General features: G+C 44.2%; 1 protein-coding gene across 1 annotated transcript; it reads left to right on the top strand.

Moving 5' to 3' along the window:
- Positions 1 to 914: 914 nt before the first annotated feature.
- LOC121440674 (isochorismatase domain-containing protein 1) lies at positions 915 to 18,468 on the top strand. Its single transcript, XM_041641471.1, has 5 exons — positions 915 to 1,252; positions 10,819 to 10,938; positions 11,059 to 11,262; positions 13,017 to 13,133; positions 17,982 to 18,468. Exons 1-5 carry the CDS (start codon positions 941 to 943, stop codon positions 18,126 to 18,128), a joined length of 900 nt encoding a protein of 299 aa, XP_041497405.1. The 5' UTR covers positions 915 to 940; the 3' UTR covers positions 18,129 to 18,468.
- The last annotated feature ends 620 nt before the right edge of the window (positions 18,469 to 19,088 follow it).

Raw genomic sequence — 19,088 nt, 5'->3', positions numbered from 1 at the left:
TCCCTTCAAAACCATTTATTTAAGTAGATTTAATTACTACTCTAAAGATAAGATTATTGAGAATAATTTATCAGTGAAATGAGCATTTATGTTCTTTTTCTACTACAGTGAGGTGAGGTACTGCTTGCTTCCCATTGCTGCACCTACCTGAATGTGACTGTGCCCAGCAAATATGGTGTTATTTATGTTATTTGATACACTATTGCTACGGAGACTGAATCACTACATCAAGCTGCCAAAAGCTAGACTCGGAACAATGGATTTGAAAATTGATTTCCTTAGGGGGATAAAAGAAGAAGAAATGAACAAACAAACAAACAAAAGATACCTTAGACATTTTATAAATGCACTTTATGCATTTTTATAAATGTACTTGCTTCCTGAACAAACATCAGTTCCAAATCAACAGTTGTAGCCGAGAAATCTTGTCAAAACAAAACAAACTCATTATCTTATAAGGATTACTATCTCAAATCTAATTATAGGCTTATATCCACCAGCACTTCGTGCATAAGATCTGAGGTCAAGGAGCTCCAAAGCTTGTGAACTGCCGCATCTTGTAGTGTCCATGGGGTTGCTCTATTGTGAAGGTGATGATTTGCACCTCCTTAAACAGGAAAACCTTCCCTTTCAGTAAGTTCCGATTCTGCCCTTCGGTGCCCATTCCAAGCCTTCTCCGAACACAAGCACGAGATAACCCGATCTCGACCGCAGTTCGGAAGACGGTAATTTGCAGCCTGGTCTGGTCCTCCACGGAGGCCTGCCACTGCTCTCCCGGCTGCACCGGGCCCTGCCGGCGGCTGTCCCCGCGCGCTGCGCGCCACAGGTGACGGTGGCAGCGGCTGCAGGACCAGCCCCGGGGCGGCGCGGGCGGGTCTCCGGCATCCAGGGCCCGCCCCTCGGCCTGGCGCGCGGAGGCGGCGCGCACGCGCGGGGGAACATGGCGGCGGCGGAGCCCTCGGTGGCCGCGCTGGCCGGCGGCGGTGTGGGCGCGGGGGCGCCGTCGGGGGGCGGCGGCGTGCCGGTGCTCTTCTGCTTCTCGGTGTTCGCGCGGCCCGCGTCGGTGCCCCACGGCGCCGGCTACGACGTGCTCATCCAGAAGTTCCTGAGCCTCTATGGCGACCAGCTCGACATGCACCGCAAATTCGTGGTGCAGCTCTTCGCCGAGGAGTGGGGTCAGTACGTGGACCTGCCCAAGGGCTTCGCGGTGAGCGAGCGCTGCAAGCTGCGCCTGGTGCCGCTGCAGATCCAGGTGGGTCCCGCCCCCGTTCGCCCGCCCTGCCGGGTCCCCGCGGGCCGCTCACGCCCCCACGTGTGTGGTCCCCAGCGCCCCACGGTTTGGTGCCGCAGCCTCCTCGGTAGCCGTGCAGCCGCCGCCGCTCCCATGTTCACGGGTGATGCAGATCGCGGGGCGTGTTAGCTTCACGGCTGGTTCCGGGAGTTGTGGTAACCAGTTGCAGACATGCAAACTTTGCCGGCGCTCCTCCTCTCCTTTCATTTTGGTGACAGTCGGGGTGCCTTCGTAGGCAGGGAACCGCAGACGCCTCTTAAATAGCCCTACTAATGCAAGCCTGTGAGTCCTAGGCTGAAGAAGTTATACCTAAGGGTTAGAGTTTATTAATTTTTATACTGCTAAAAGCCGTGTGATGCAGAGTAGTCTCTTGTCCTAAGATCCGAGGAATTCTCTGGCGAATGTATGCTTTCCAAAGGAAGGAAGGTCGGTGTGACTTAGGACCTACACCAACCATTGTTTTTTGTTTTCTTTTTTCTCTACTTGAAGAATTATTAAGTCCTTTCTCTGGAAGGCGAACTGAAATGTGTGGCCTTTGAGGTTAGAATGAATTTTCATATCCAAGTGCCATTTTGAGAGGCTTATCCCTAATTTTCGTTTATTATCTGTAGTCAGAGACGGGCTGGATGGTGCTGCCCCTTCCCCCACATCTATGGATCCGAAGGGAGGACTTCAGTTTGATTAAAGTTCATATGCTCCGAGGACAGAGTTCATGGGCTAAATGCCAGAACGCTGGAGTGGGTGGAGAGGCCGGTCCTGCTGCCCAGATGGAGAGCTGCATTCTTCAGTGGTTAAGATTCTCCATATTTTATCCCTTTAAGAGTTCTAGATGACAGCTCTCTGCAGCCTTCCAAACGTCCGTTTAGACTACCCATGCCAAACAGTCAATATGCTGGATGCATCTTTGACAAATCCATTATAAAGCCAGAATAAAATACCCAGTGGATCTGGACCTGTATTGAAGATACAGACATCTTTGTCAACCATTTCCTGTTTTTCCTAGGAGAGTGAGGGGCTCCCGTACTGCTGTACTAAAAAAACTCGGCTTTTTGTTGTTGTTTTGTTTTTTCGAGACAGGCTTCCACTGTTTAAGTTTGTTTTTGTTTTCTGTGTGCTACAGTAGGGATTTTTAGATTTTGAAAATTTCAAGACATGATTAAACTCTTAAAGGGTCTAAAATTCAGTGTGTGTGTGTGTGTGTGTGTGTGAGAGAGAGAGAGAGAGAGAGAGAGAGAGAGAGAGAGCAGAGACAGGCATTCATGCTGAAAAGACAATGTATAATTCAGGTCATTCTGGCTTTTGAAATATTTTATATATAATTGATTTTTCGTAATGATGTTTAAAACAACCATTATAGCAGTAGCACTATTCTTTTTTATCTACTAACAAATAGTATTTTTTTCCTCACTAAATGACCCAAGAAGTCTTTTCCGTATGTATCTGTCTATGTTTTGAAGTGCATACAAATACTTGGATATTCTCACGTTAGTAATTGCCATACCTTCCTTCAGTCATGCGCTTTTCCCAGCATAATTGTAGCTAATATGAAAGAATATTTTACATAGGATATGACATACACACGCGTGTATTTATGTACATGGATGTATTTTCCGAAAAGATACTTCTTTCATTGCTACTCTGTTTTCTGGAATATTCCTGTATTACCTTACTGACGTGGGTGTTTTACGTGCAGAAGAGTTCATTCCACACTGAGGTGACGTCTTTGAGTGCGCTTCATAGTGGATGCAAGCCTGGATTCAATTCTTGTTGGAGAAGTGATGAGGTTTATTTCTCTGAAGAGCAGAGCATTGGGAGGTGGGAAGGTTAGCAAGTTGCCCTGGATGGCATGGTTATAATGGCCAAGCTAGCAAAGCATCAGGAAGTCTTCACTGAATGTCTGGATATCTGCCACAGCGTGGCTCTTTTCTTTTTGCGTTTGGTGAGAATGTGGAGCAGTTTGGAAAGCGAGTCAGACTTGAGCTTCTGTTTGTTCATTTCTCTTGATGCTGCTCCCTGCTCTTTTCCTATGAACACCTGCTTCTTAGGCAGACTCAAGGTGGCTCCTGGGGAGGTGGAAGCAATGGGGGTGGTAAGCCCTGTTCCCTTTGACTCGAGGCAGGGACTACTAGTTCCCTGAGCTGTTCTCTGTGTGGGCAATGACCTTGTGCAATAATAGTATGTGGCTGTGCCACATTGCCCCAGGGGTTGGCAACAATTCTTTGGGAGCTGATCTTGAAGATCTCTATTGCTAACACTAGAGTGTGATAACTTTTTAGGGACTCCTTTTTAAAAATACCCTGTCAGTGACTAAGTGTCTGTTTGACAGCACAGGTAGCTGAAGACACAGCTCATGTTTCATTCATGGTTTGTGTATCTGGAGTCTGATGAATTTAGAGGCTTTGGAGACGGGATGTTAATGAAGGGACGGTGGAGTAGAAGTTTAGGTCTTTTATGATGACTCACTTTCCAAATCTGCAGGATGCAGGCGTGGAATGCTGGAGACGCACACAAAGCCAGGCATCATCCCACGGTCTCACACTTTGTCCAGGGCAGAACGAGCCCAAGCAGAAGATGACAGGAAGAAATGGATGCTGTCAGGAAGATACAGGCCAGACAGGAGGGAAGGTTTTGGCAGCTCTTGAGAGCAGGAGATACGAGCTGCTCTAGGCAGGTTATTCTGACATGTTCTTAGGGCGGTTAACTGGGAGAGGACTTGGGTCTGGCTTTCACGTTCTAGTAAGATTTTTATTTTGAGGGTGGGGCATAGACGTCTTACTAGAAGAGACAGTCAAGGAGGAAAGGCAGAAATACAATGAAGAAGGAACAGAATATGGCCTGCTGGTGGCTCGCTGATGGAAGGTAGAGATGCTGATTCTAGGACCTTTGCTTTAGCTTGTTTGGATGTCACAGGAAAAACACAGGGATAACCCCACTCTCTGAGTGAGGGAACTGGCAGGGTGTATCTGGGGGGCAATGTGCTTTAGGGGACACTGAGAAGAGGTGCCTAGGTCCTGACTTTAGGGTGTTATCTCCAGCCTATTGGTTTGATGGACAGAGGGAGTTATGGGATATATGATTATCGAGGTATAGGGGGGGCTTGAAAACTTGCAGTATTGCCGAGTAATACCCATTGTATCCCTTAGTTCCTTGTGAGTAAATTAGCAGGCACCTATAAATAAACAGCCTTGTAGAGTGGGAGCTGCATGTGACCTGCATTTGATTGGTTTTTTCCTCTTTCTTCCATTTAGTTAGTCAAGGGGAATCTTAATGTAGATTTAAATGTCAGTGTGCTCTTGGCTCGGCCCAGGTTTGGCTTTCATCCCTTTGAGACATAGTCTCAGGAGATCCCTCAGGTCTCTGCTCTCAGTGGGTAGGCACAGCTGGCCTTCCTTGGGGAGTCAGAGAGCTCAGACTTTATGATAAGTTGCAGGTGTAATATTATACCAGGGACGTCAGTGCTCAGAGTAGGTACGTATGTTCTAAAAGCTACAGTGAAATATTCCCTTGCCATCTGAACGAAAAGTCTCAGAATCTGTTTTGCCAGAAATAAATCATCCGATGATGAGCCTTTTGGTGGTGTCTGGAAATACACTTTATGAATGAGTTTCCTAATTCTGCACACTAAATTAGTGCAGTGATTTTTCTAGAGCGATCTTGATGATAAATCATCTTTAATCTCATTAGAGAGCTTCCCATCCCAGCCTGTGCTGACTCAAATGTTTGTTTTGCAGAATCTCACCACAGCCGAAGAAAAATACTGTTTTTCTTAACTGTGTTAAAGATAAGGACATTATATTGGAAGATGTTAATGATTTACCTATAGTTATATAACTGAACATAGTGAAACCGAGATTTGAACGGAGATTCTAATGCCCACAGGCCTGGGCTGTGTCTGGAATCCTTGAAGGCTGTGTGTGTGGGGTGGGGAAACCTCTGTCTTAAGTGAGGAGATACTGGGTCAGAGCCTTACCCCTTACTGAAGCTATACAGTTGGATTGGAAACAGGACTTCAGTCCTGATCCCTTGATCCCCTTCAGACTTTTACTTAAGTAGATCATGTTGATCTTGTGATGGTAATAGGTTACCCATGTTAGAAGGCAAATCACCTGTCTTACCACATTTCCCATCCCTAAACACTGCGGCACAGGGACTATCATAGGCACTGCTAGCTTGAGGGACTGAAACAACACAGACATTCTCAGATTTCTGGGGGCTAGAGCCCAAGGGTGTGGGCAGGAATGGTTCCTTCTGAGGGGCTGAGAGGAAGAATCTTTTCACGACCTTCTCCACCTGTTTGTGGAAGATCATGGCTTGCAGAGAACATCACTCCAGTCCCTGCTTTCTTGACCAAGGCAGTTTTGTTGTGTGTCTGTCCATCTCTCTGTAGAAGCGTCTCCTTAGCATACAGACACCAGTCCTTGGCAGCTACTTACACACCTTACTTCAATGGGTGGGGTGACTTTATCTCAAATCAAGTTATCTGCACAGGGACTCTAGCTCCCTGGAAGGTTGTTCTCTCGGGTGCTGGGGTTAGGAATTTCAAGAATGACTTTGCACTGTTCAATACCATATCCTACTTCCATTCCAGGAACTGGTGGTGTGTGTGTGTGTGTGTGTGTGTGTGTGTGTTGCTGAGTGGCCCGTGACCCTTTTGTAAAATGCATGGTAATATTAGACTGTGACAAGTCTGTAGATACTCTACTGTTCTCCTCAGTATGAAATCTAAGGTCAAATCCACACTATGGCGGGTCTAAAGGAAGTGAACAATGAGTTTTCCACTTAAATTCTATCTCTCAAACTCTTGTTTCAGGAAGCTACTGATTAAAATAATCAAACTTTTATATTTAAATATGTCTATGCATGTATTTGTAGGTGATTTGCTTTTTGAATCCACACTGATTTGCAGGTGCTCCATTTTTGCTTGTGAAGATACTCGGTCAGATCGGCTTTTATCATGGCAGCACTGGTCATCTTCCAGTTGTAAAATATATATTTTGGGCCATTGGCAATACTCTTAGGTACCTGCGATTTAGATTTAATTAAATTTTTTGAGTCGGATAAGAAATTCCTGAATTATAATTGAATTGAATCATAACAGCATCTTGTTGGAATCTATGTGCATTTAGGGATACGGAGGAGATAGGATTACATTAGGTGGGTAATATGGTTAGAATTTTTTGGTTTTGGTTTTTGTTCCTTTTGTGACTTGGTGGATCTGAGGTTATTTCCACAGTCATAACTTATCTCCAACTACCATGGCCCACGGAAGCCAATATTTGTATTTTAAAGAAGACTTGCATTTTGGAAGTCTTTTGTTTTAGAGTTATGCTGCGGTTGCTTAGATAGTACATACTTTCTGTATTCCCCTGTCCCACCGATTCCTCTGTTGTTAATATTGTACTTTTGTGTGGTTCATTTGTCACAACCAAAGGACTAGCTTGATGACTTACTATGAACTTAGCTGCCCAATGGATATTTTTTAAGTTGTTTTTTATTATTTTTAATTTTTTAGTACATATGTGTATCTGTGTGAGTGTACTAGTCAGGGTTCTCTAGAGTTGCAGAACTTATGGAATGAATCTCTCTATATATGTGAATTTATTGGAATGACTTACAGGCTGCAGCCCAACAGTGGCTAGCTGTGACTAGAACGTTCAGGAATCTAGTAGCTGCTCAGCCCCACGCGGCTGGGTGTCTCTGCTGGTCTGCAGTATATGCTGGAATCCCGAAGAAGTAGACTCCAGTGCCAGTGAAGGAATGGATGCGCTGGCAAGGTGAGGGCAAGCAGGTCAAAAAAGAAAACCTTTCAGTTTCCATTGCCCTTATATCGGCATCCAGCAAAGTGTGGCCTACCTTAAAGGTGAATCTTCCTACCTCAGGGTCTGGATTAAAGGCATATGTCATCCCACCTCAAGATCTGGGTCAGAGGCTGTGTCTTCCAGCCTCAAGATCAGATCACAGGTGTGCCCTCCATTTCCGGATTATAGTTCGTCCACATACGGTCACGTTGACAACCAGGAATAACCGGTAAACGGTGGGTGTGTGCACGTGAGTGCAGGGGCCTGTGGAGTTCAGAAGAGGGCAGCATCCTGCATCTTGAGTTACAGGCAGTTGTGAGCTGCCCAGAGCATGCTGGGAACTAAGCCTGGATCCTCTGGAAGAACAGTGAATGCTTTTGACCAACCAGTGAGCCAGCTCTACAGCCCCTGCACACTGGTTTTTAGTGGCTTTTTCTTCTTGTCTTTTCTCTGGTTTGTATTTCAGGACGATCTTATCCACAGTCCATGTCAGGATATAGTTAGATCCACATGCTTACTGACCTTGTATCCTCCGGGCTACGACACTTTCTTTGATTATGATTGTTATGAATGGCTTTGACAGTGTAGGAAAGTCAGGTGCTTGGGTGGGGTGTCCTCAGGCTTCACGTGCATAGTGCTTTTCTTAGGGGTAAACTGAGATTGTGGGACCCTGAGGACCCATGAAGTCCATTCTCCCGTCAAGTACAACAGTGTGTTGTGACATTGTGGCGTGCAGGAGGCCCGCCTAGCTCATTGGTTTTCCTCACTCTACCTTGGGCAGGCTTTTGCCAAGGGCAGTCACTTTCAAGGGTCCAGGGAAATATCTGTGGCTTGCACAATCAGAAAACCCATCTTTACAATCAAACATGTCACCGCTCACTGTAGCATCTTTCTTTGTTTACGGAACAGGGTTCTGTGGGGTGAGGACAGCTTTAGGGCTGCTTATCCTTCTGACCTCAGACCATACATTCATATTTCTAACTAGGTAAGGACTTATTCAAATATAACTTAGTATCTCAACACTAATTTAACAAAATAACTTAATATTTTGACCGTATTCTCTTGTGGTTCCTCTAAATAGTGTATTATTTGACATATTCTCCCCCTCCCTTTTTTTGACACTCTAAATGAATACTGGAATGACATTTCCTAATTTAGAACAGTGTGTTATTACCTCGCCAGACGCCAGTGGAACTAAGTTTGGCTTGCTTTTCTTCTATTTTGGATATTTTTTTTCCCCATCTCCCCTCTCAGTTCCTGCCACTGTTAATTTGTCTGCCTCCAGCACTATATTGCTAATTGTTGGTAACTCTCTTGCTTTCTGTGAATTTAGAATGTAGACTGCCAGCCTCCTTTCGGGGCCTACCATGTTAGACTATGTAGACTGAGTTGGTATGGGAGAGCTGGGCTGGGGAGCTTTTGTGACCTGTCTGTGTGGATAGTTGGGTGTCTGTGAACTGTGAGCATGTCAGCGCTTGACTGTTAGCAAGCTTATTATGTGCTTGCCAGAGGTTTCCTGGGCAAACTTGCTGGCTCTTAGAACGGCAAGTTTGATTAAGTTGTATTACCATAATTTCAAAAAAGAGGCCGCTTTTATAAGTAAATTGTTTTCTAGCATATACCTTAATCACAGAGGCACTGTGATACTTCTTGTTCAGATTTATGAAGGAGAGAGATGCTGAGCACAGTGAACTAAGATTCAGTGTTTACTGGCATCTAAAAACGCGTAAGTCATTTGTAGTGATTGCTTTTAAAAACAATATCCTGAATACACTAAAGCTGGTCTTCCTGGCTTCTGTGTGTAGGTCATGTTCCTGCTTTGGAAATGGCTAAACTATGGGATTAGGCAGGCACTCAGGCTCAGCTGATTAAGGTGCTATCACCAAGCTTGATGACCTGAGGTCTAACCCCAGAGGTCCAGTGGCAGGAGGAGAGAAGAGTCTCTGGAGTTGCCGCCCGGCTTCCCAGTGTAAATCCTCGAGCTTACATGTACATACACACACACACACACACACACACACACACACACACACGATAAATATACATAAACAAACAAACAGGTAAAAAGGTATGATTTGAAAAGTGTAAGGAAACAGCCCAAGCACGTGAGCACTTACTTTACTAATAATGCTTTGTTGGCAAAGTTGGAGTCTCTCGGTAGTGTTGACTGGCAGGTGGTTCTCCATCACCGATGGTTGAGTGTGCACGCTGTAGCCTCAGCTGCAGTGGGAGATGAAGTCTTAGAGTCTGCAGCCAGAGCACAGACAGAAGCCATCAGAGCAGTTAGCATGGCCGCAGCACTGGCCATAAGACATTTGCTTCCGAGGCCCCGATAATCCACGGAGGACTTGTCTCCTCTTGAGTCTGCCGTATGCAGGGATGGTAAGGCCAGGTCTGGAGCTGAGCTGCTGCCGAGGCTACAGCCATGCAATTGGTACATAGGCTTCTCCAGGAAATTATTAATAATTGATATCTATGGGTAATTTAGCCTAATTAGAGGGGTTTTAGTGGGTGACTAAGAGGAGTAATGACATCTGTTCTGGACCAAACACTTTCTTTATCTCGCAAGGCGGGAAGTGAAGCACCTTGGGCTTCCAGTTCTCTAGCGAAGCTGAATTCCTGTGTTCAGTGTGAGTTTTATAGTTAACGGCTCCTCAAGGGCCCTGACTGTTGGAGTGGGCTCCCTGCAGCAGATCTGAATCTTGGAAATTTGATTCCCGGTTTCCTTCCTAATTCATTAATTTTCCCACTCGTGATAATGTGTAAGAATTCAGCCTTTAGTTCCTGCCATCCCAGGGCAGTTTCCATGTGTTGTTTACTACCCTCCAGAAGTCACCCTGCAAGTGGCTTCTTCTTATTTTTTCTTGAGACCAGTGGTTTTCCATTTGCTATGAATTAGTTTGTTTTCTGTTTGTTTTTAGTTTTGTGCCTTATGGTCTCTGCTACAGATTGTTTTTTAAATTGCTATTTTCTTTGCATGAAATTAAAATATAATTTCCTTGCCTGTAATACTACTACCAGATTTTTTTTTATTATTGTAAATATTGAAGCTATATTCACAGTAACATTCAACAAATGCTTTTAAATACACTCAAAAATAAAGAGTATAAGAAAAATATTCAAATTATATGTAATGTGAACTACCTGCTAATTTTTGGATATTTTCTTTTATATTTTTATGTCACTGAATGCTATTCAAGTGTGCTGTTGTAAAAATTAACATTAGATGTTAACTTCTCCTTAGATGAAAGGAATCCTTTGAAACATGCATACATTTTTAATTGACTAAAATGTTTTTTTCTCTGAATATATTAACATTCTTTAAACATTTAGATATTGTTTGTCTTTGCTTTATTTCTCCCTTCTCTACCAAGTGCAGTTTGAAGAATGTCTTTGGTTTTGTTTGTTTGTTTTTGTGTTTGTTTGTTTGTTTGTTTGTTTTTTGAGACAGGGTTTCTCTGTGTAGCTTTGGAGCCTGTCCTGGAACTCACTCTGTAGACTAGGCTGAGCTTGAACTCACAGAGATCTGCTTGACTCTGCCGCCCAAGTGCTGGGATTTAAAGGCCTGCACCGCCACCACCCGGCTTGGATACTTTCTTGTGGTATTGGTTATGTTACGTTTGCTTTCTGAGAGAGACCATAGGAACATTTTCTTCTCACCTTGACCTCCCCTGGCCTTAAATGTCATTGTAATACAAACCCCAGATCATCCTTGTCTTCTTTCCTCAGCTTACGACCCTGGGAAACCTCACGCCTCCCAGCACTGTGTTTTTCTGCTGTGACATGCAGGAAAGATTCCGACCAGCCATCAAGTACTTTGGAGACATTATTAGTGTGGGACAGAGACTGGTATGTCTGTCTGTCTGTCTGTCTGTCTGTTCATTCCAATCTGCTGAGGCACAATATACATTCGTATCGCTACTCAACACATTTTTTTTTTTATAATTTTGTTTGGTACATTTCTTTCAGTTACAAGGAGCTCGGATATTAGGAATTCCGGTTATCATAACAGAACAGTACCCCAAAGGCCTTGGCAGCACGGTGCAAGAGATCGACTTAACAGGTGTCAAACTGGTTCTTCCGAAGACCAAGTTTTCTATGGTGTTACCGGAAGTGGAAGCGGCCTTAGCCGAGATTCCTGGCGTCCGCAGTGTTGTACTGTTTGGAGTAGAAGTAAGCACCATCTTGAGTTTGGGGATGTGAGGTCTTGTTTACAGGAAGCTAGTAGTGAGTGGCCCTGAGGAGAAGTGCCACCACTGGCTACGTGTCCTCCACCCTCATGGTACTGATTTGAATGCCTTGTGGCTGTCACCACCTTCAACTTTCACAGCCCTGTGAGCTGCGTAGCCTTGGTCTGCCAGGATCACAGACGAGAAACTAAAGTATAGCCATGTCAGTGCCTTGCCAATGCTCAGCCAGTGAGGAGGCAGCATTTGAATCCAGGCCAGTGATCCTCGGCTGTCGTGAGAACCACCTGCGTTTTCTCTAAAGGCATTAATTATTTTATTTGTGTGTTAGTGGGCTTCACTAGGGGCACCCACTTCACCCCATTCTCAAGGTTCTATAGTTCACCATCCTGCAAGTAGGTTTGTATACCTACTTTTATGAAGAAAAAAAAAACATACTATGGATTCCTAGTGCCAATTTCAGTTGACTTGTTACATTTTATTTTATTTATTTTTTTGAGATAGGACCTTGCTAAATAGCCTGGAACTCATTTTGTAACCTAGGCTGGCATTGAACTTATAGCAATCCTCCTGCATGCAGAAATTTCAGGACTGTGCCTCCATACTCAGCTTATTTCTATCTTTTTTAAACAAATGTTGTACTGAAATTTTAAAATTTATGAAGAAAATTATTAACTCAGTGCGATAAAATAACACAAACAAATGGTTATATTTTGATAATAAGGTTTTATCATAGTAGATTTTCAAAGCAGAAAAAAATGTAATCTTAAGTGTGATGCCCATTAAGTATTTTCTTATATTTTCAGTTCAGCCGTGAAATTAGAGAGGCAGTGTGTGTGTGACCACGTGGTACAAATGCGGTGGCTTTTGCACGGTTTTTTGTTCATCATACTTAGCTCTCATGCTCAGGTGAAATACTTTCTGAGCAGCGGAGCGCTTTAGGGCTATTTACATGAGGTAGTAGCCGGTCGTTCACCGGAGCTTTCTAGTCATGTGAGGACAGCCGGCACTGGGCACGGTGGCAGTACTGAAAACGTAACTCGCTGGTTATGTAACGTAGTTACCATTAGAGGGAGATTTTGTTTTGTGTCCTCTAAGGCAAGTCTACAAGTCAATGCCTGTGAAGACAGGGTCTGTACAGTAATGGTAATAGATACTGAGTAAATCCTTTATTTTCACATGAATAAAACAATGCTAGATAATACTGATTTATGCTCAAAACTACCTGGCTAACTGGAGCCTAAACTGAATGGGGAAAGCCATTTGATTCTCAGTCCTTTCTGTTCTGCCCTAATGTATATTTACAGAATGTTCTTATGGGTTTCGCCTGTCATTACTTCTGTATGACTCAGTTTCCCCAGTACTTTCTCAGTCCTGCAGCTCATCCTCTTAAGTACTTGATATGAATGTAGACACAAATGCAAATGCCAGTGGCCCCTTGGCCCCGCAGTGGAGTGATGGTAGTGAGCTTTCTCAAGGCCACTCCTAGGGCTTCGCTGAAAGTCATTAGAAACTGCAGGGAATTCTGAGAGTCTGTTCAGTGTGACCTTGAGAAACATTGATAAAGTCAGCTCCTGGTCTGGAGAAATGCTGTTGTGTGTGTGTTAGAGATTGCCTAGCTCAAGAGAGCCTAAACAGTGCTGTTAAATATTCCAGTGACCTCTTGCATCCTTTTTGAACTCATATAAAGCACCAACGGTTTCCCGCGTTCTTACATGTGATACTTTGCTTCCCTGCTAGACACACGTCTGTATCCAGCAAACTGCCCTGGAGCTGGTCGGCCGAGGCATCGAGGTTCACATCGTTGCCGATGCCACCTCCTCAAGAAGCATGATGGACAGGATGTTTGCTCTTGAGGTACTTGCTCTACTTAAAAATAAGTTCTTCATCGAGTTTTCTGAATAATTACAAGACTTGGATATTTAGCAGTCCCTAATATTTTGCCTTTTAAACCATAGCTTGGTCTCAGCATATGAAGGCCATTGCTTTTCAGAGAAGCAACTGTGCACTAACTGGCCGTTCAGTTACAGTCTTACAGTTTTTCCTTGGGATTAGATTTCTAGAGATGCTAAAAATTCCTTGATAGTTTTATGGTCCCTTTACTGCAGTGTTCAACATGAGCTACTTGAGATGTCTCAAGTAGCCGGGACTGAATTTTATAGGATCGCAGTCGGTTCAGGCAGGTTAACTCAAGCAACATCTAGCCCCAGACTCTGGCAGAAGGGATCCAAGTCTGAGTAGCCTTTTCTAAGTGAGTGCCTCCTGGCTGACACTGGATCAGCCGTTCTTTATCAGTGTTGCCTAATAACCATCTGAACTAAGCCCCTTCTGTTCCAAGACTGTTGAGGCTAGCACTTAATCCTGGGGAGGATTTCACTCCAGAAGGGTGTGTGTCTCCCTCTCAGACTTATCATATCTAATTCACCAATAAGTTTGAATGTATATATGGATCTAATTTCTGAATTGTTAAACTACTTACTTTTTTTTTTTATTAAGAATGATCAGTGCAGGGCTAGCAAGATGACTCAGAAGGTAAAAGAGCTTGGTGAAGAAACCTGGTGACCTGAGTTCAATTCCCGAATCCCACAGTGAAAGGGGAGAAATTAATCTTGAATGTTACCCACTGACCTCTCCATGCACACTGAACAATGTGTGGACGTGTTCATGCACATACACACACACACACACACACACACACACAAACTCGAAGCAATTTTAAATAAATGCTGAAGGGTTTGTTGTTGTCATGAGATCATACAGTACTCTGGGTACAAACTGACTTACGCATTGTTCTCTGTCGGAACTGCGTCAGCTCTGTAGCCCAGAGTGCCATCAAGCATTCAAAAGGAATGGACAGAAGAGGAAAGGCCACGGGCAACAGGCCATAGGTAGCAGCCTGGTCCGCCTCCCTTCTTGGTTTTCCTCTAGAGAGTAGGATCCCTGTTGTTATTATGGATAGAAGTTTGCTGTTTGTTTATTTATTTCAGTATTTATACTTATTTCAGCATTTCATGCAATGTTTTTTGAGCATATTCAATTCTCTCCAGCATCCCCCAACTTGCCACTCTTTCCATTTTCGAATCTCTTCCCATCCAAGTTTGAGATTACTTGTTTTGTTAAGTCCTTTGCCTGTCAAGTTCAGTTTGTTGGAGTTCAGCCCTGCAGTGTGATCTCAAACTCACCTTTCTCGTGGTAACTATCAAATGCCAGTGGCTCCTCAGCTAGTTGTGGAATTGTGTGTCCACCTTCCCCTCTCTATGCTGGGATTTTATCTGTCTGGGGCTTACGCAGTTCTCTTGTGTGGTATTAAAATCACTGTGAGTTCACTTGTGCATTTCCCTGTGTTCCTAGAAAATACTACGTCCTTGATGCTGTCCACCACTTCCCACTCTTCCAGCCTATCCATCCTTTCTCCTCAGAGACCCCAGAGCCTTGGGGTGAGGAGCCTGAAACCATTGTCTGATAGGTAGAAGTTTAGTTTGTTAAGCTGTCCCCATGCAGATTGGAAATACTGGTTTTTCTGGCTTTTAGTGAGTGGTGCTTCTTCTCCTGGCAGCAAAGATCGGTAAGTTCTCCTTCAGGCGTGAGTTCATTAGGACTCACTTTTTAGGCTTTCTTATTAAGCTGAGATTTTACAGCTGCTGTCAAGCGGACCATCTCTCATCCGGCAGCTATCTTCAGCTACCTGCACAGGGGAAACTGTATTGTCATGGTAATGCTCAGACTTTGAAGTATTTCAAAGCCACACAAACTAAACAAAGCCTTGTTTGCTGTGAAGATATTTCTAGGACGTTCCTCCTACATTCATATGGATTTTATTTATGTCTTTATTCTTCTCTCATACATTACATTCCGACCTGTGTTTCCCCACCCTCCATCCCTCCCAGGCCCTCCTCCCACTCCCCCAGACCCACTGCTCTTCCCATTTCCTTTCAGAAAAGAGCTGGCTTCCCAGGGATATCAGCTGAATGCAGCCTGATGAGCAAGACTAGGCACACACTCTCATGTCGAGCCTGGATGAGACAACCCAGCAGGAATAAAAGGGACCCACAGAAGGCAAAAGAATCAGAGACACTCCCACTCCCACTGTTAGGAGTCTAACAAAAGCCCCAAGCTAAACGACCACAGCCTGTAGGCAGAGGGCCTAGTGCTGTCCCGGCAGGCTCTGGTTGCCGCTTCAGTCTCTGTCATGAGCCCTGCTCTGTTGATTCTGTGACCCTGAGACGTCTACAAAAGGACAGAAAAAGCCTGCAGGTGAGGTCAGGTGATGTGTGCAGTGCCTGCAATGAGGTCAGGTGACCTGCAGGTGAGGTGAAGTCAGGAGATGTGTGCAGTGCCCGCAGGTGAGGTCAGGTGATGTGTGCAGTGCCCGACAGTTTGTCTGCTGCTCCCCTTCATTGTATCTTGCTGTAGAGGACATGCAGTTTGTCTCTCCAGTTTTGGGGAAAATGCTTTTTTATTCTGTGAACTGAAAGTTAACAGCAACATGGCCAGCGCCTCTTCTTCTTCATTCCTTCAGAGCAGAACTACTGCAGACAATCCTTATCCGTATTGCCTGTTACATTCATTTCCCTTGCAAGATGAATAATTAGTAAGCATAAGGCCTGTGGCCTGGACTTTATTTACTGAGTGTTTCCTTGTATGTACTCGTCATCTGTTGGGGAGTGTCACCTTAGAGTAAATGATGTTCATAATCACATGATAGATTTCTGTACCACCGTACACTTACCTGATTTTGTCAGATCACAGAATTGCAGAATGAATGGAGTAAATCCTCTCTTGAACTAGGTGCCTCTGTAGTTGTAGGTGTTGCTTGAATGTGAAGTAGGTTGGATACTCCATTCCTGGCCTAGACAGTTTTACATGTGTACACAAAGGAGCCTTCCTTTATCATTGCCCCAGTTGGACTGCCTGTGCAAGCATAAGGAGGGGTCCTCCATGGCCTAATGCCCGTTTTAGCTCTGGAGAGAAAGTGTGGGCACGACCCCAGAAGCTGTTGCTACTGTCTGCTTAGGTTCCTCCCAGGTTGGGGAGGGCAAGCTCTGTGCACACACCCAGGATCCTGTTCTAAAAACTTTGCCACACCTTCCTTCTCATCTGGGTTCTTTCCTTAGTTATTTTTAAACCCTCAGTCTGTAAGGAGCACTGTACACCTCAGTGTGACCAGCTTTGTGCACCACCAAAGATCGCTAGGGTAGACGGACAAGACTATGGTTCGTACAAGGCCATGCCTTCTTCTAAGGTTCCTGCAGCAGATGCTTCTTGTGATAGCCATTTGCCCTTTACTCCCGAGTGTCTTACTACTGATTACTACAGAGAGTGGTCCTCTGCCGTGGGATTATCCCCTCCCCTTCCTTCCCCCTCCTTTGCCTCCTTGAGTTTTTATGGTTCTGCTGGAAAAGTCATCCTGTCAGGAACAGTTCTGGTGGGCAACTTTACATAGTTACTGATTTTATAACCTTCTTTAATCATTCTAAAAAGTTTATAATGACAGAAAAGATGGAGATTCCATTATTCTCTGGGCGGATTCTCAAACCTCTCTCATGGCCCTTCACTTTTGCCAATCATTCCTAAACCAGAGGATTCTTAATTATGCCAAGTCCTTAGGTGTTGCTTTCTGCAGTCTGAAAAGAAGAATTTAAGAACCTTTATTTTATTAATGCAATCAAACTTCTATTTTACATTGTTGGAGAGCAAATTAGCAATAAAATAGTCTGGATAGTTATAACTATACCCATAGTAGAGATTATTTTTTAAATAAATAGGTACCAAATGACAGTTATGCCAGGTGAAAGTACTAACATGCTCCCTGGCTCCTGTTTTGATTACACTGCACGGGGTGAATGCAGATGAGTTCCCTCTTTTGCTCTTGGTGTTAGAAATGAGAAAACAAAAGAACAAAAACAAAACCTCAAACCACAAGAGATTATCAAAGCTTGAAGCCAAAAGATGTCCGCATTGGAGGGAGTGAACAGAGGTGAAGTGTTCCAGCCCTGAGAAGTGTGCACATCTGGCATGCTGGATCCTAACTCGGTTTCTGTTGCTATGATAAACACCATGACCAAAGCAAAATGGGGAGGAAGGGGTTGATTTCATCTTAACTCCATAACACAGTTGTCCCTAGCAAGAACTCAAGTCATAGCCTAGAGGGAACTGGAGCAGAGGCCAGTGAGGAACATTGTTTACTGGCTTACACAGCTTGTCTTTAACATAACCTAGGGCCACCTGATCCAGAGTGGCACCACCCACGGTGCAGTGGCCTTCCAACATCAACCATTAATCAAGAAAATGCTCCAGAGACTTGCCTAGGAACCAGTCAGATGGAGACACTTTCTTTATTAAGTTTTCCTCTTCCCAGAAGACCCCAGCTTGAGTATCAAGTTGACAGAAATTGCTGGCACACATGGGGATATGACTTCTACCAGTGTCCTCTCTCTGCTCATGTTTACATCATTAGCCTGGTAATCTAGTACCTACAGATCTTGACGCTGGCTCCCTGGCTCCCTTTAGTGATATCTAACCCATTACTAATACGAAGAAGATGGGTTCGTGATACATCTGGTTTTGAAACCTTTCTCCATCACTGAATTTATTGCTATGGCAGAGAACCATTGTTATAGATGACGACCCTAGTTATTGTCCAATGGTTCTGCTGTTTTTAAATCACCTCCATTTTCTAGCTCACGTCTTGTTTCTGTTTTCTAGCGTCTTGCTCGAACTGGGATCATCGTGACCACCAGTGAGGCCATTCTGCTACAGCTGGTGGCTGACAAAGATCACCCGAAATTCAAGGAAATTCAGAACCTAATTAAGGCGAGTGCCCCTGAGTCTGGTCTGCTCTCCAAAGTATAGGATACTTGAAGATCGGGATCCCCGACAGGACGGCAAGCCCGAGGAGCGCTTGTCTCTGCTAAAACTAAAATGTTAAGTCAACAGCAACTCCTCCTTTGCAGCTCTTAGTAACACTTAACTGGCTAGACTTTTGGGTACAAGCATTTAGTTCTGATGTCAAGGCTTCAGGTGCTGCTTATCTTCTTTGTTTCTTAATGGGCTTTTATTTATTATTCAAATTACAATGGAGGTGCCTGTTTTGTCTACATCATATACTCTGACCATATCTTTCCAAAGTGCTCCCTCTGGTGAAGTTTTCTTAAATTGTGTACTTTACAGAAATAAAACACATCTGTCATAATGATCTGACTTTTCTATAGTTGTGAAACATCTCTTGTAATGTCGGTGTAGATGCGGTGTTTTCACTTCCCAGGCTGCCTGGCGACCAATTCCTGCGTGAGAACTGACCAACAGGACAATGGTTGTCACCTATGTCTCTCACAGTGTAGAGTGGCTGACTGAGTGAGGTGCATTGATTTAACCAGAGCAAATTATCTTCACTGTTGGGTATCCATCTCGACTGCGCTGCTTTTCTTATTCCTGTTGCCATCTTTGTGGATTTCCTTCCTCTGGCTAGCGATCTATGCTAATGTTCTTCTTCCAGTGGACGTTTTACATGCTCGTTGGTTATTTTAATTTTGTGAACAGATGGGAGTGATTTGCAAGGCTGGATAACTGACAGGGTTCCCCGGACATAATGCCTTTACAGTCTTTCTGAGTGCATGTTTTGGTACACACGGGAGTTAGTGGAGAAGTAAACACTACGTAAAATGTAGTTTTAAAATGTCCATGTTTCCCTTTGTGTTTTTCTCTCCCTGCCATTCAAACATTGTTACTGCTGACGTCATCAAAGTGACTTGGTAGGGATAATACTACGGTCATTGTTAGCCCATCAGTAGGTTTATTTTCACTTAATACTTA

Source organism: Microtus oregoni, unplaced genomic scaffold (assembly GCF_018167655.1).
Source record: "Microtus oregoni isolate MIOR12 unplaced genomic scaffold, Mior012 000069F_ref0000032, whole genome shotgun sequence".
Lineage (NCBI taxonomy): Eukaryota > Metazoa > Chordata > Mammalia > Rodentia > Cricetidae > Microtus > Microtus oregoni.
The sequence above is the reverse complement of the archived record's forward strand: the minus strand, read 5'-3'. Positions and strand labels throughout refer to the sequence as shown.

Coding starts and splice junctions, on each gene's coding strand:
- LOC121440674 (XM_041641471.1), top strand. CDS start 941: ATGGCGGCGGCGGAGCCCTCGGTGGCCGCGCTGGCCGGCGGCGGTGTG. Junction 10,939..11,058: donor TTAGTGTGGGACAGAGACTG/GTATGTCTGTCT, acceptor CATTTCTTTCAG/TTACAAGGAGCTCGGATATT. Junction 11,263..13,016: donor TTGTACTGTTTGGAGTAGAA/GTAAGCACCATC, acceptor CTTCCCTGCTAG/ACACACGTCTGTATCCAGCA.